The sequence below is a fragment of the Babylonia areolata genome, chromosome 17, assembly GCF_041734735.1.
Source record: "Babylonia areolata isolate BAREFJ2019XMU chromosome 17, ASM4173473v1, whole genome shotgun sequence".
NCBI classification, from domain to species: Eukaryota; Metazoa; Mollusca; class Gastropoda; order Neogastropoda; family Buccinidae; genus Babylonia; species Babylonia areolata.
In genome coordinates this window covers 10,291,954-10,307,603 of record NC_134892.1, presented here as the reverse complement: position 1 = coordinate 10,307,603, position 15,650 = coordinate 10,291,954, and the positions used below count along the sequence as shown (strand labels likewise).

The window sequence follows — 15,650 nt, the reverse complement described above, 5'->3', positions numbered from 1 at the left end:
CATAAGGTGTACGCACACAGATAACCATGAGGTGAACGGCGATTTTTTTCACTCTGAATGGACAGGTATAGGGTTTGGCATGATCTACCTGCCAGCGATCGTGACGGTGGGCCACTGGTTCGACAAGAAGCGTGCCTTCGCCACGGGGCTGGCCGTGTGCGGGACTGGGGTTGGAACCTTCATCTTCGCACCGCTCAGCCAGCGTCTGATCCAGGAGTATGAGTGGAGGGGGGCCCACCTCATCATGGCCGGCGTTGTCCTCAACTGTGCTGTGTGTGGAGCCATCTTCAAGCCGCTGGACAAAGTGAAGAAAGTTACAAGGTGGGTGGACGGGTGGTTGTTTGCAGTGTGTTAGAGAGTTACTAGGTGGGTGGTGGCAGTGTGTAAGAAATTTTACTGGGTGGGTGTTTGCAGTGTGTAAGAGTGTGACAAAGTAGGTGGGTGGTTGCTGTGGCACCGTGTGTGAGAGAGTTACAGGGTGGGAGGGTGGTTGCAGTGTGTGTTCCTCAGTTTAACATTTGTCCTTGTTGTTTTGGAAAAACCATGACAGTTTCTTTGCAGAGTTTAGAGCAGGAGATGTGAGATGTGATTCTGTCTGAAAGTGTGCGACATTGTTGGAGAGTGTGTGGTGTGGGTAATAGAAAGCATGTGGTGTGGTTGTGTCCGTGACGTTGTAGGTGAAGGAAGACATGTGGTGTTGTGGTTGCAGACAGTGCTACCAGTCGCAGGTGGAGATCGAGAGAGGCGCCATCATGAAGGCTCTGATAGAGGAGAAGAAGAGGCAGCGCACCATCTCCAATGGCTCCCTCGACAACTGCATCATCACCAAGGACAACCGCCTCATCAAGATAGACCCCGCCCTCTTTGAGTGCAAGCGCACCAACTCCTTCATCGCCCGGTTCAAGCGCTCGCTGGGCTTCAGCTCCCAGAGCCTGAACAAGAGCAAGTCCAGCCTGGCCGGCATCCCCAGCATCGTCATCAATGCAGTCAACGAAGCACAGAAGGAGGGCGGCAGTGGCAGCGGTGCCAAGCTCTCCCCCATTTACCGCCCCAGCAGTGGGAAACAGCTGAAGACGCCACAAAGCAGCAGCCAGGGGATGGCAGCTACAGCAACGGAGACAGACTCCCCAAGAAGCGGCACATCGGAGGACAGTGGCGTGTGCATAGATGGACAGAACCTTGGCACAGACACTATGTCATTGAACGACCTGTGGCTTCACGTTGCGAGAGACGACGTGGGGGCGGTGGCCAGCAGCTGTCAGTCGGTGAACAACCCGGTGATCGTGCCAGGCCACAAGCACCCGGGTCTGGAAGGTGGCAGCATCATCAGCGTGCAGCTCCTCCCGCACTTCAGCTCGGCAGACGAAGCCACCTTCCCGGCCTCACACCGGCGCCACCACAGCACGACGCGCTCTTCAGGCGGGGGCAGCTACTGCAACTCGGCCTTCTCGAAGACGTCGTTTGTGTCACGCTCGTTCCTGAGCATCCCACAGCAGGTGAGCGAGTGCTCGCTGCACAGCATGGTCGCGGAGCTGGAGCGGGCGGAGCGCCGGAAGGGCACGGTGATGGCGCTGCTGTGCACCCTGCGCGACATGCTGGAGGTCACCCTGCTCCGGAGCCCCGTCTTCTCCCTGCTGGTGGTTGCCAGCATCCTCAGCTTGCTGGGTGGGTGTGGGGGTGCATGTGGTGGGTGTGTGTGTGTGTGGAGGGTGGTGTGTGTGTGTTGTGCGTGTGGGGTAAGGGGGGCGGGTGACTTTGTGTGTGTTGTGCGTGTGGGGGAAGGGGGGGGGGTGACTGTGTGTGTTGTGCGTGTGGGGAAGGGGGTGGGTGTATGTGTGGATGTGTAAGTCTTTGTGGTGTGGTGTAGTGGGGGATGGGGTTTGGGTGACTGTGTGTGTGTGTGGGAGAGTGTCTGTGCCTCTGTCTGTGTCTGTCTGTCTCTTTCTCTTAACCCATCTGTGTTTTTTTTCTCTAATATCTACCAAACTGGAATCTGTAACATAAATAAAATTTCTTGTGTGTGTCCATGTATGCATCCATACATGTGTCAGTGTGTGTTTGTGATTGCAGCCTTCTTCATCCCTTTCTTCTACGTGACGGTGAAAGCCGAGGAGCTTGGCATGGCCCCGGAGGATTCGTACTTCCTTCTGTCCATCATCGGCATCACCAACACCGTGGGCCGAATCATCTCTGGGTGGATCGCGGACCGCCCTTGGATCAACGCCCTCCACCTCAACAATGGTGCCTTGATCATCGCTGGTGTCGGCACCATCCTGGTGGCCTTCTGTCACTCGCTGCCCTGGCTGTGTGTGTACGCAGCAGGCTTCGGCATCTGTGTCGGTAAGGGATGAGTGATGGTGGTGGTGATGATGAAGATTCTTCTTGTTGTTTTACAGGATTCATCTTTTTGTCATTTTACAAGATTCTTCTTATTTAAATAGAATTCTCTACTTGTTGTTTACCAAGATTCTTCTGTGTCATTTTACAAGATTCTCTGTTACAAGATCCTTTTTGTTATTTTACAACATTCTTCTTCTGGTTATTCTACAACATTCTTCTTTTTTTAACAAGAATTTTCTTTGTTGTTTTACAAGACAGCACAACACAAGATAATGCAGCATAACACCATACAACGCAATACCATACATCACTGGACCGTAATTTACTAGACCATACAACACAATGCCATACAACACTAGACCATACAACACAATGCAACACAACACAGTGCAACACAATACCATACAACACAAGACCATACAACACTGCACCATAAAACACTAGACCATACAACACAGTGCAGTACAACACAAGACCATATAACACAATACTAGACAGGACCATACAATACCATACAACACTAGACCATCCAACACAATACAACACGAGACTACAACACAACACAACACAACACAACACAATACAATACAATACAATACAACATAATGCAATACAACATAACAGAACCATACAACTCAACACGAGACTACAACACAAGAGAACACAACAACACAACACAACACAATACAATACAATACAATACAATACAACACAGTGCAATACAGCATAACAGAACCATACAACACAATACCATACAACACAATACCACACAGCACAGGATCATGCAACACAAGACAACATAATATTACACAATTCACTGCGTCCACAGCCGTGTTTGTGTCGCTGCGTTCCATTCTGCTGGTGGAGCTGCTGGGCATTGACATGCTGACCAAGTCGTTTGGCATCCTCATTCTCTTCCAGGGAATCTCCACCATGGTGGGCGCTCCTATGGCAGGTATGGGCATCAGTGAGGGTTTCTTTCTGTGAAGATTTGTTGTTTTCTTGTTCAGCTTCTTCAGAGTTGTGTTCTTGTTCTTCTTGATCTTGTTGTTGTTGTTGTTGTTCTTCTTCTTGATCTTCTTGTTGTTGTTCTTCTTCTGCTTCTTCTTCTTTTTCTGCTGCTGCTGCGGTTGTTTCTTCTGCTGATTCATTTTTTCCTTCTTCTGCTGCTGCTAGTGTTTATTTTTCTTTGTGTGTGTGTTTTTTTTGTGTGTTTTTTTTTAAAGCTGCTTCTTCTTCTTCTGATGCTTCTTTTTTGTTGATTTCTTTTTCTTCTCCTCCTCCTCGTTCACACATATACACACACACAGCCTCTCACACACACTTACATATGTGCATTTATGCATGCATGCATGCACGCACACACACACACACACACACACACACACATGCATTCATTCATGCATGCACTCACACACGCGTGCGCGCACGTGTGCGCGCGCGCACGCACGCACGCACACGCACACACACACACACACACACACACACACACACACACCTTACAGATTGTGGTTTGTTTGAATCAGAATCAGAATCAATTTTAATGTCAGTTAAACCATAACAAGGTTTATAAGACACGCATGCAAAGCTACATGTACCATACACAAAAAGTAAAACAAAATATTAATGATAATGTGTGTTGTGTGTGCGTGTGCTTGCGCACATGTGTGTGTGTGTGTGTGTGTGTGTGCACAGGTCGCCTTCTGGACACGACGGGCACGGTGGATGGCTGTTTCATTATGGCGGGGGTGTTGCTGTTGGTGTCGGGACTACTGGGCTTCCCCCTGTGGCTGTTGAAACGTCGACAGCAGGCTGTCAAGTCCCCTGTCTTCCTCCTCCCTGAGGAGGTGCCCATCACACAGACTTTGAAGGCCGAGGGATCCGCCATTTGAAGAGGGAGGGGGAGGTTTAAGAACGATAATACCCCTTGACTAACTCGCCAAGGAGGGGGGTTTAAGAACGATAACAAGCCCCTTGATTAACTCGTCTGGGGGGAGGTTTAAGAACAAAAAGAACACCCTTGACTAAAGCGCCAGGGGTTGTGGGTTGTAAGAACGAAAGTGACCTCCTGATTTACTCGCCAGGGATTGCAAGAAGTGAAACAATCCTCCTGACTAACTTGTCGGAAGTTGCCCTGACCCGAGAACGGATGGAAAAGGAAAAGAAATTGGCTAAAGAGGAGGAGGCTGCATGTGCACTAGATGCGGTGATGGAAGAGGTGTGGAAACCTTATACAGTGCATGCCTGCTGTGTGCATACTCTTCTGCCCTTAATGGGCAGTAAGGTAAATGAAATTTTAAAAAGCACACTTGTCCGCTTAGTTTTTCAAACTGCCATACCGTGTGTCAATTTTATTGGAATGTTTAATGTTTGTAAACCATTCAAAGACTCCTGAAAGTCAAATGTTATATATATATATATATATATAACAGTAAATTGTCAGTGATGGTTCTGAATATTTTTTTGGTTCTGTACCATACCCGACTCCCATGCAGAGTGCAGATATATTGCAGAGCTGCTGTCTGCATAGTCAGGATGTCAGTCACGTGGTGGGCCTTTTGTACATAGATTAAAACAAACTGGAAGTCAGCTTGTGTGAACCGTGCATGCTAAGCTGCTTTCAAGCACTGATAAATGGCAAAGGACTGGTGTGTGAGTGAGGAGAGATGTGTGAGCTTTTTTGATTAACTCCTGCTTTGTGCATGTCTGTGTGAGTGTTTGTGTTGTATGTGTCTGTGTGTGCATGGGTGTGTGCGTGATTGCCTGTGTGTGTACAGTGTGTTGTGTGTGTGTGTGTGTGTGTGTGTGAATGTGTGTGCATGCATGTATGAGAGTTTGATAATACACTGTACATGTATCTTTGTAATGGAAGCAGATTATCAATGTATTATGTTCTTGTTTTTTCATCTCCTCAGTTTACTCTTTATCTCTTTCCCCTTTTCTGTCTGTCTACGTTTCTTGTTCTTCTGCGTGGAAAGTCGCAGACAGTTGCCTTGACGTGTTGCTGTGAAGCTTTCTACCTGTCATGATAACAGCAAATTCAGGTGGATTTTTTGTACTATAATTCTGTGCTGATTCTTAGTCCTGTATGTTATATATCAGCTGAGTTGTGGTAGGAGTTAGGGAACAGAAGACCACTTTGAAGAATGTCACTGCAGCGCAGCTTGCGTCTGGTCATACCATAGGGTTGATAGGAAATGCTGAGTAGTGAGTGTCTAGGTACAGGAGAAACTGTGTGTCTTGAGTGTTCGGCTCTACACTCCTCTCTTTCTCTCTGTCTGTCTCTTTCTCACTCTGTGTCCATCTCCTTGTCTTTCATAACAAGTTGTTTGTTACAGTGGTCAGGGTTTTTTCTTGTTTGTGTGGTATGATCATTTGTGACATCTAATAGCATTGTCCAGCATGCAATTGTTTTAAAAAAATAAATCTTTATCTGTAAAGACAGTGCAAAGAACGAAAGAGGGGATCGAGTTTGTACATAGTTGTCTCCATTGAGTTGCAGAGCAATAATCTAGATTGAGACCGCCACAGCTTATGCATGCCGAAAACATTATTGCAGCTCTCGTTTTTTTAACAACCTGCCAAGCATTAAATGTGACTAGATCAGATTAGGTTCTGCAGCAACATAATGATGTTACTCGCAGCAGGTTAGATTTTTGTGTGAAGTGGCATGCACTTTTTTTCCATCAGTGTGAAATGTGTGATCATGTGCTGTATGTGATTTAATCTGTGTATCTGCTCAGTTTGTCCAGTAGTCTTCATGTTCATCTGGTGTGTGGAAATTGAAAGCAGAAAGTAATCTTGCTTTTAAGCTGTTCCATTCTGTCTTGTTGGACATGTCTTATGATAATCCTGTATTGATATATATATATATATATTTTATAAATATATACATACATGTATATACTGTGTGGTGGATGTATTGTATATGTGTGCGTGCGTAATCGACAACCAAATTTTTGGTAATAGTTGTAAGAATAATGTATTGTGCATACTTTATAACTTGGTTATTTTTGTGTGTCTGGACAAAAACGAAATGTATGGCTGAGACATTTCCATGGCTTGCTGTTTTTGAAAAAAAGAGTGTATTGGCCATTCTTGTGAAAAACTTTTGAGCGACATTGTCTTCATGATATCTGAATGAGATATGCTTTTTGTCTTCATGATATCTGAATGAGATAAGCTTAGTTTTCAGACAGCCTTCAGTTTTAACTGTCCCGTTTGTCTTACAGTGTTTGAAATAAGTTTATTCTTGTTTGCTGCTGAAATGGAACACAGCTTGAAGCAAATGCTGCTTTGCGTTTATTGTTACTTTGTACTTAGGTGAATTAAAGGGGATCGATTTTGGTGCTTCCCAAGGAGGAATAATTGTTCTGTGCTTGTGTACAGTTTCAACTAATGCTCCTAGCCATGTTGAGATCTAGATTGATAAAATCTTGACCTTTTTGGGTTTGAATTCAGTGAACTGATAACGTAGATAGTTATGGAAAAAATAGAAAGGGATGGGAGTGGGGGGAGCGGAGGATGAATATTTTATTCTGAGCTTAAACAATAGTGTGCAAGTCTGTGGATGATAAAGAATTACGTCTTCCAGTTTCTGTTGGTTTGCTGTTATTACATTAAAAAATAAATTATAAAGTAGAAGAAACATCCGCTAACAGAGAAAGAAAAATTACATACAAGCATTCTTGGAGTCAGAAGGGAAACCTTGGCCAAATCAATGATAGTATTAAGCGCATGTGCATCTATGATGCACGGTAGCATCCCTGTATGCATCACACAACTGACCCACTAAAACTCCTGAGATATGCAGTATTATACATGCAAATTTACACACCATTCTTTTTGTATAGGAAATGAGTATGTGTGCATGCATGTGTGCATATGTGTTGTGTGTGTGTGAGTGAATGAATGTTTGTGTGTATGTTAGTGTGTGTGTAAGAATATTTTTTTCATGTATACCGACAGTGTGTGTGGCTTGTGGTTGTTTTTCTCTTTTTTTTTTTTTTGTGGTTGGTGTATGTTTCTCATGACATTCATTGCAATAGTGCTTTGGGAAGAGGATGGGTTGGCCCAGAGGATGGTCTCCAGGGAGAGAGCAAGTTGTGGTTTACTACAGGGAAGTCTCTTGACAGGAAAATATAACAATAGATACAGTATTGAAAACTGGTTTAGTACAGTTTAAAAAAAACACACCTGTACCTGTAAATGGTATATCTGAGGGACAGATGTTCTTGAAGAGGGACTGAAAACGAAAATGCGCTGTGACCGTATTTCATGAGTCCTTGAAAGTAAGAGATTTATCTTCCTTCTTAGCCAGTTTCGAAGTCTGTTCGTTTTCCTTCTTATAGGTTGAAGGAAGAGATTGTGTATTAATGAATGAGCATCTGAAGTTTGTGTATGAGGCAGTTCTTTGACAGTTTTGTTTTTTTGTTTTGTTTGTTTTTTTGACGATTCGCTGGCATCCAGTGGTAGAAGCAGCCCTGAAGCATGTTTGTTAACTTTTGTGGTTTTGTGTGGTAGGCTTCACTGTCAACAACTGAGTGTTAGACTGATTGGTTTTACAGTAAATTGTAAAAAGATTCCTTGATTGCGTAGTTCATACATTCATAGTGATGTCACTGATGACATCATCAAAAGAAGGGAAATAACTCTGGAAGGCTGAAAATTCACACATTTGATATGGAGTGGTTCTTCTCCAGACCCATGTTCTCAGTGTTTGGCTGATTGTTTTGAATATTGATATGTGATGTGAAAAACCACTTTCTGCTGTTCGTTATATCCCTGGCAGTCAAGGGGATTTTATATTGAGGAGAGAGAAAGGGAGGGGCAGAGAAGTTGTGAAAGTGATGCTCAGGATGACCTTTGGTATTCCTCCCGCTGCTCAGTTCTATGCCATTATTTTCTTCTCTTTTTTTTTTTTTTTTTTTTTTTTTTACACCACCACGCAGATTGTTGAGAGGGGGTGGGAAGAGAGGGCTTGTGTAAGCTTCCTTGTCACTGTATTCTGTGTGTGTGTGTGTGTGTGCACACGTGTGGTCTTTGTATGTGTATATATATATATATCATCACTGTGAGCCAATGGGCTCTGTGTAAGTGTGTGTTTGTGTGTGTGTGTGTGATCAGTGTGGGACATATGTGCTCTGTGTAAGGAATTGCTTTCATTCGTGGTGTATCAGCAAGCATTTTGTTTTGGCTGAAATTTTCCAAAGGAAAAAAATGTTTAAACAGAAACAAACAAACAGTTAACAAAATGGCATATGAATTGATATTTTTTGGTGGGGCATATCAACTCAGGACTTTTTCATGTGTGCCTTTTGTTATGAGTTGGAATGTATAACACCAGTAGTTGTCTTCTTTTTTTTTTTTCTTTTAGTTGTTTTGCGAAACTATGCATGTTGTAATGAGGTTTTGTTGCTGTCAGGTTTTTGTTGTTGTTTTTGTTGTTGTTGTTTTTGTTTTTTTAGCTCAGTATTCTTCCATTTGACTGCATGAAGATGGAGAATGAGTTGTGAAAAGTCAGCTGCCATTATATGTAACCTAAGTACATCACATTCTTTTTGTTTGGGGCCTGTACCAGAAGGGGGGTAATCCCAAGTTGTCTTCAAGAGCAGAGTTGGGGGGGGGATAATATAGGCTTGTTCAGATGCCACAGTTTACACCATGGATATTTTATGTAGGCTTTGACTCCCCCTCCCTTCCCAATTCTTTTCTCGGTCAACAGGCTGAGCCATTTTTTCTGTTGAAGTGTTCATTCATCTGTCAGATGGGGGGAGGGGGGAGACAATTGTATCTGTTCAGGGAAAGGTGAAATGAGCCTTTGTGTTGAACAAGTGAAGACAAAATGAGCAGATAAGTAGGCAGGCAAGCAGGTTGGTAGGTGGGAGGGAGGGTAGGTTGGTAGGCAGGTGAAACAGCAGTCCAGTCAGCATTTCTGTCTAGTCCAGTCAGCATTTCTGTCCAGAATTAGCTGATAAATACAATGAAGTTGAATGAAACAGCAACCTGAAACTAGTTACATGTATGGTGTATGAAGCAGTTGCTATGCTCAGAAATGAACGGCTTTGGGATGTGCTCCCTTTTTTAGGTACTGGTTTCCTTGGTAGTGTTGTAGTAATTTGTAGTATCTGTCTTTGTTTGTTTGATTCAATTTCCTTTGTTTTATGTCCATATATTGCTTTACAAAAAAAGAAAGAAAAAAAAAGAAGGAAGGAAAAAAAAAAAAGAAGAACAAAAAAAAGAACTGCTGTTGTGGTGATACACTACTGCATGCAGAAAATTTATTATTTGGGCCAGTGGGGAGAATGTGTGTGCACACATGCGTGCATGCATATGTGTGTGTGCGTGTCAGCATGCATTCAAATTGCTGTCAGTGTTTGCTGTTGCTGTCATCATGGTCGTCATCGCCATCATGATTATCATACTCTTTAATTGAACACTTGCTTGTGCTGTTTGTTTATGTTCTTCTTTTTCTTTTATTTTTCCCTCCTGTCATCTTGTCTCTCACTTCATGATTTTTTGTTGTTGTTTTTTCTTCTGTTTTTTTTTTTTACTGACTTCTTTCTGGTATACTCATGCTCATGCTTCTGCTTAAGGAGTTTGTGTAAATAATAACAAAATGGCAGTGGAGAGGAGAGATTTTTTTTTCCATTTATATATGAAATGATATATATATTTTTTTTTTTTTTTTTTTTTTTTTTTTTTTTTTTTTTTTTTTACATGAGAAAGTCCTAGGAATTGACATTCATAGGAAAATTCCTATCATTCATTGAATTGAGTATCTGTGTGCTGCTGCACACATCCTGAAGTGTTCATCTCAGAATGCTGTTTCAAGGAAAGAATTTTATATTAAACATGCTGGAAATTTTTTGTGAAAAAAAAAAGGGTTGAGCTCAATTCTGTTGGTGAGAAGACAGATTGGAAATGTGTGAATGACTGGAAAAGTGTGAAATGCAGGAAATATTTGTGAAAGGGTGAAAATGTGGAAAAGATTTTGGAAGTATGAATGTGTCCTAAAATGATTGTGAACGTTTGAAAATGAAGAGGAGAGAAGATAGCGAAAGTGTGACCATGTCGATATGATTGTGAGATGTTGAAAATGTAAGACTTGGTTTGACTGGACTGAAGGAAACCCAACAAACTTTGACTCGTTTTGTAAAAAAAGAAATGCTGTTTATTCAAGCAAATCATTTTGCTGCTGTTGTTGTAAATCTGTTTATTTTGGTATAATGTGTTTGTGTGAGAAAATTGAAATGGAAAAGAGACTTGGGGGAGTGGGAGGTGGGGGCAGAAAAGTGAGAAAGAAAAAGATCAGACAAGTCTGTGTGACTGTCGCACATTATGTAAACCAACTGCTTACCATGCACATTTATCAAGAAGTTGAACTCTACCAGATGCAAAGCATGGCTGAATGGCTATATTTCATTCTCCTTAGTGAGAGAAGCCCAAAGAAATATGAAATATGACGGTGCAAACTTCCAAAAGCGAACGTTCAAAAGTTCTGAATGACGTAAAAAGCAGATGGCGTGACTTAGCATTGAAAGCGAACCTGAGATAGTGTAATGTATCCCTGTGCAGTCAGCTGGGCAGTTTTGATGATGGACAAAACTATGATTTGAAATGTTCTTAATGGTTTTATTCCTCTCCAACGGAATGAGTGACATTTTTTTTTACTTTCCTCCACCCTTCATTTTTTTTGTTTGTTAATTTTGTTTTCTTTTGGGTTTATTTCTTGCCTTTTTGGGGTTGTTTTGTTGTTGTTGTTGTTGTTTGTGCTTTTTTTTCCTTTTTGATTTAGCAACTCTTTTTCCATGTAAAAATAATGAGAGTCTGTGAAACAAAATAGTTTGTGACTTTGGTGTCATAATCGTCATTCAGACGGTGTCACACTGGTGTAAGCAGCTTTTGCTCAGTTGGGTGATTATTTTTCTTCCCTTTTTTTTTTTTTTGTGTACGTGTGTGTTTGTCGTAGCGAGCCAGGGCCCCACCTTCCTCCACCTACCTCCTCCTCCCTCGATCCCTCTTCCTCTCTCCTGCCTGTTTCTGGTTTCACCAGTCAGCACCATTCTGTTTTGAACTGGACAGACAATAATGATGTTTTAACATTCTGTTCGTATCGTTCATTCTTTTTTTCTTTTTTTTTTTCCTTTAAATTCTTCGGGGGTTTTTTTGTTTTTTTCGCTGTGAATTTAAAAAAAAATTTTTTTTTATGTTAGACCTTTTGCAATTTTGTTGTTGTTGTTGTTTCTTTGGGGTGGGTGGGTGTTGTTTTGTGTGCTTGCTTGAAAATTGGTTATCTTAACAGAGTGTGCTGGTTAATATACTGACCATTCTGGTTAATATAATGACCATTCTGTATATTATGCTTAAAAAAAAATATTTTTTTATTGTTGTTGTTGACTTTTTTATTTTTTATTTTTTTAGAATCATTTTTATTCTGTTCCTGTTTCTAAACTTCTTTCTTTTAAATTTGAATTTGAATTTTTTAAAAATAAAAGGTGAAATTCTAATTCAACTTTAGAATTTTTGTTGTTTTGTTGGTCTGTCTTAATGTGGTTTGTTCTAGGGTGTTTTTTTTCTACAAAGTTGTAAAGTTTTTATTCTTTAATCATTATATAGCTTTGTTATTCTGTGGTAATATACAATTATAATAAATTTCAAAATCAGCAGAGTTAGAAAATCTTTTGAAAAAGCTGATAGTGAATTTTTTTTTTATATAGAAAAATGAATGTATTTACTTCTCTTTTTTTTTCATTATGTTTTCCTTCTTTTAGAAGTTGTGAATTACTAAGTTACATTTTTTTGACAGCTGGTATATGTACGTAAATGAAGACGGGTGAATATCAACAAAAATATGTTGGTGCATTGTGTTTATGTTTGTGTTAGTTCACGTGTGAGAGACAGAGACAGACCAATAAAGGAGGACATGGAGGGAGAGACAGAGATGTATACAGAGTATAAGTTTCTGGTGAATGTTGTGTGAAACAATGTACGTTTGGTGTATTAGTTTAAAAAAACAAAAAAAACCTTTGGCAGTGGTTGTTCAATGTCTGTGAAGTTTGCATTTGTTTGTGTGAATAATAACGTTTGTGTCCATGGATATGTGATCACTACACAAGTCTGTATGTTCTTTTTGTTGTGGTGGATGTTGAATCATCTATAAATTTAGAATGTTTGTATGGATATATATGTGAATACTACCTGTGTGTGTGTGTGTGTGTGTGTGTGTGTGGATTTCTGAGTACTTATATGTCTGAGTGAAATGAACTGATATCAAGGAAGAAAATATAACAAAATTATAATCTGGCTTGATTGTTTTGAATCAGCTAAATAGAAAACAAGAAAAGTCATCATTAAGATTGAAAGTCAAATTAAAAAAAAAAAATTTATAAAAAAAAAAAAATTTACCCACCCAAAGTAAAGACTTATATTGGAAAGACAGAAGAGAATAAAGTTTCTGCTTCCGAATAATCAGTTCAAATTTATGTACATATCTGTAGGATTTATTCTCTGTTACATTAGAAACTGAATTAAGAAGAAAACCCTGTCTGTCTGACTCATTTATAAAAAGATAGAAGTTGTATGCATCTTGATGCTTACAGTTTATCATGTTGAAAATGGTTTTCTGAAAATGGCTTTTTGTTTAATTTGTTAATGGATTGGTTGTTTAATGGACTAGGAAGGTGGATAGGTAGACAGATTATAATTTTGTTATATATATATATATATTTTTTTTTTTCTCAAGGCCTGACAAAGCGCGTTGGGTTACACTGCTGGTCAGGCATCTGCTTGGCAGATGTGGTGTAGCGTATATGGATTTGTCCGAACGCAGTGACGCCTCCTTGAGCTTCTGAAACTGAAACCGAAACTATCAGGCTGACAAAAAGCATGCTCTTGATTTGTTTATGTCTTTATTTGCTTTGGTCAAACCAGATCACTTCCTACCCCCCAGATTTTTGCTTCAGCAAAGCAGATCATCGTCTTTCATTGTAAGCCGTCAAAACTGCTGTACGAATAATAATGATTGGTAAATAATATGATGATTATGTGCACAGTGTCACTGTTTGATGATAAATGTGAGCAGTCTAAATTGAAGGCTGGTACTTTTTTTTATTTATTTATTTTTTATTCCTTTATTGTTATTGTTATTGCTATTATACACACACACACACACACACACACACACACATACATTTTTTTCTTTCTTTTTTTAAATATTACTACCAATACAACCGTGTTTTTTTTTCTATTGGAATTGCTGTACTTTGCATTTATTTCTGTTCGTCTTTTTATATATCTTTCTCTGTCTCTCTCTCTCTTTTTAGCTTTCTTCTTCTCCTTCCTCCTCTCCCATCTTACATTTTTTTCTTTTTCATATGTTTGTTGCTGTTTTTGTTTCAAAAGTTGTGTTTATATGTAAAGTCTCTCTGTGTTCAGCTTTCACTTTTGATTTTAGGTTTCTCTTTTTTCTTGAAGGGTGGTTCTTCTTAACATTTCATCCCTCTGTCATCCCGCACCCTCTTTTTGTGTGTGTGTGTGTGTGTGTGTGTTAATTCTTGCACTGAAATTTGGTCCTGCTTTTCTTTTTAGTGGGGTTAATTTTCACTTCAGTTTTGTCTTCTCTCTCTCTTTTTCTTCTTCTTCAAATTTCCCCCTCTCTCATACATCTTTTTCGTCTCTTATTTGCACCATCTTTCTTCCTTTCTTTCTCAAGCACATCTTGTCTTTTGTCCTCCTCCTCCCCCCCCCACCCCCCTCCCAGTCTTGTCCCCTCCCTTTCTTTACGATTTTGATACGCAGAATCCACAGATTCTTGGGAAATGTGGATTGGTTGATTCCAGTGAATGTGGAGACATTCTATTGAAGACAGCATGAGAATCATGCAGTGATTCACGTGTTTGTGTGTGTGTGTGTGTGTGTGCGCGCGCGCTTGTGTGTGTGTCACTGTGCAGAATTCTGCAATGATTCGATTGTTTGTATGTTTGTGCATGACATTTATAGAATCATGCAATGGTTTAGTTTATGTTTGTGTACGATATGCAGAATCATACAATGACTGAATTGTGTTTGTGATGGTGTGTGACCGTATTTTAAGGAGTCTTTTTTTTTTCTTTTTTCTTTTTTTTCCACATTGATTAACTATTAAGAGGGGATGGTATGAGATGGTCCTTAACAAAAGCCCCCGAGAGAAAATTGGTCACCTGTGAAATGAAATGCTTGAGAAAAGCAGTGAACAAGACCAGGAGAGACGAGATCAGGAATGAGGTGATACGAGACATGGTAGGAACAAAACCAGTACTACAACACATAGAACAACAGAGGATCAAGTGGTTTGGACACCTCACACGTATGCCTCTGAGCCAACCAGCTCTTCGGGCATGCAACACCAAATACTCTGGCTGGAGAGCCAGAGGAAGACCAAGACGGCGCTGGAGCGACTCAGTGTCAGACACCCTCAGAGCCCACGAGACAGACAACTGTCACTCCTTGCTGCAGACAGACAACTGTATCTCCCCGCAACGCCCACCAGTACAAGCGGAAGGAAAAAGTAAAGTTAAGTAAGGTATGAGATGGGTGGGTGTGGGATTATAAATTCTGGAATAATAATTATAAATGGAGAGTGCACGTGTGATTCCTAATGACAAGTTAGGGAATGTAATTTTGATGATGAAATGCTGGCTATTGCTACCATCAAGTTGGCTTATAATGATGTTCTTTTCCAGTGTGATTTTTTTTTTTTTTTTTTTTCATTTTTTAAATTTTATACATATTTTTTCATCATTTCTTGGGTTCTTTTATATTTGGGGAGGGGAAGGAAAGAGATATTCAATGGTGTTCGTTTTTCTTTTGAATTTGAAATTGAAGTTTCTGTTTAAGTTAAAGGAGGGCAAAAACATTCTTTGAAACATTTTAAAAAAATATATATATATACATTATGTTCTGAATTTTTTTTCTGATCTGTGGCTTTGTCCCTTTGTTATTTTTTTAATTTTATTTAATATATATATTATTGTTATTCTTATCAATATTATTTTTTGGAGAAAAAAAAAGCAATGCTGACGTTTTTGGTTTTCCTTACGAAATTGAATAAACTTGTGTCAGATGCAAGTATGGGTGTTTTTTGTATATCTGTGTGTGCGTGTGTTTGTGTGTGAGAGAGAGAGAGAGAGAGATGATATGACGTAATTTGGGTGTTGACGTAACACTTTCTGTGTTATTTTGTTTGGCTGAATGACTTCAGCGGTGAATGATAGCCCAAGTTTCGTCAGCTTTATCCCCGGATTTAGCTCACCTGGTGGGATTGAGGGTGG

At 40.3% G+C, this 15,650-nt stretch overlaps 1 protein-coding gene across 1 annotated transcript in view; it reads left to right on the top strand.

Annotated features, from left to right (window-relative positions):
- LOC143291645 (monocarboxylate transporter 5-like) overlaps positions 1-15,448 on the top strand; it is a 34,532-nt gene extending 19,084 nt beyond the window's left edge. The window contains exons 4-8 of the mRNA XM_076601626.1: positions 66-321; positions 710-1,665; positions 2,071-2,340; positions 3,170-3,295; positions 4,036-15,448. Coding sequence (XP_076457741.1) covers positions 66-321; positions 710-1,665; positions 2,071-2,340; positions 3,170-3,295; positions 4,036-4,232 — 1,805 coding nt within the window. The 3' untranslated portion in view covers positions 4,233-15,448. The remainder of the gene's footprint in view (positions 1-65; positions 322-709; positions 1,666-2,070; positions 2,341-3,169; positions 3,296-4,035) is intronic.
- The last annotated feature ends 202 nt before the right edge of the window (positions 15,449-15,650 follow it).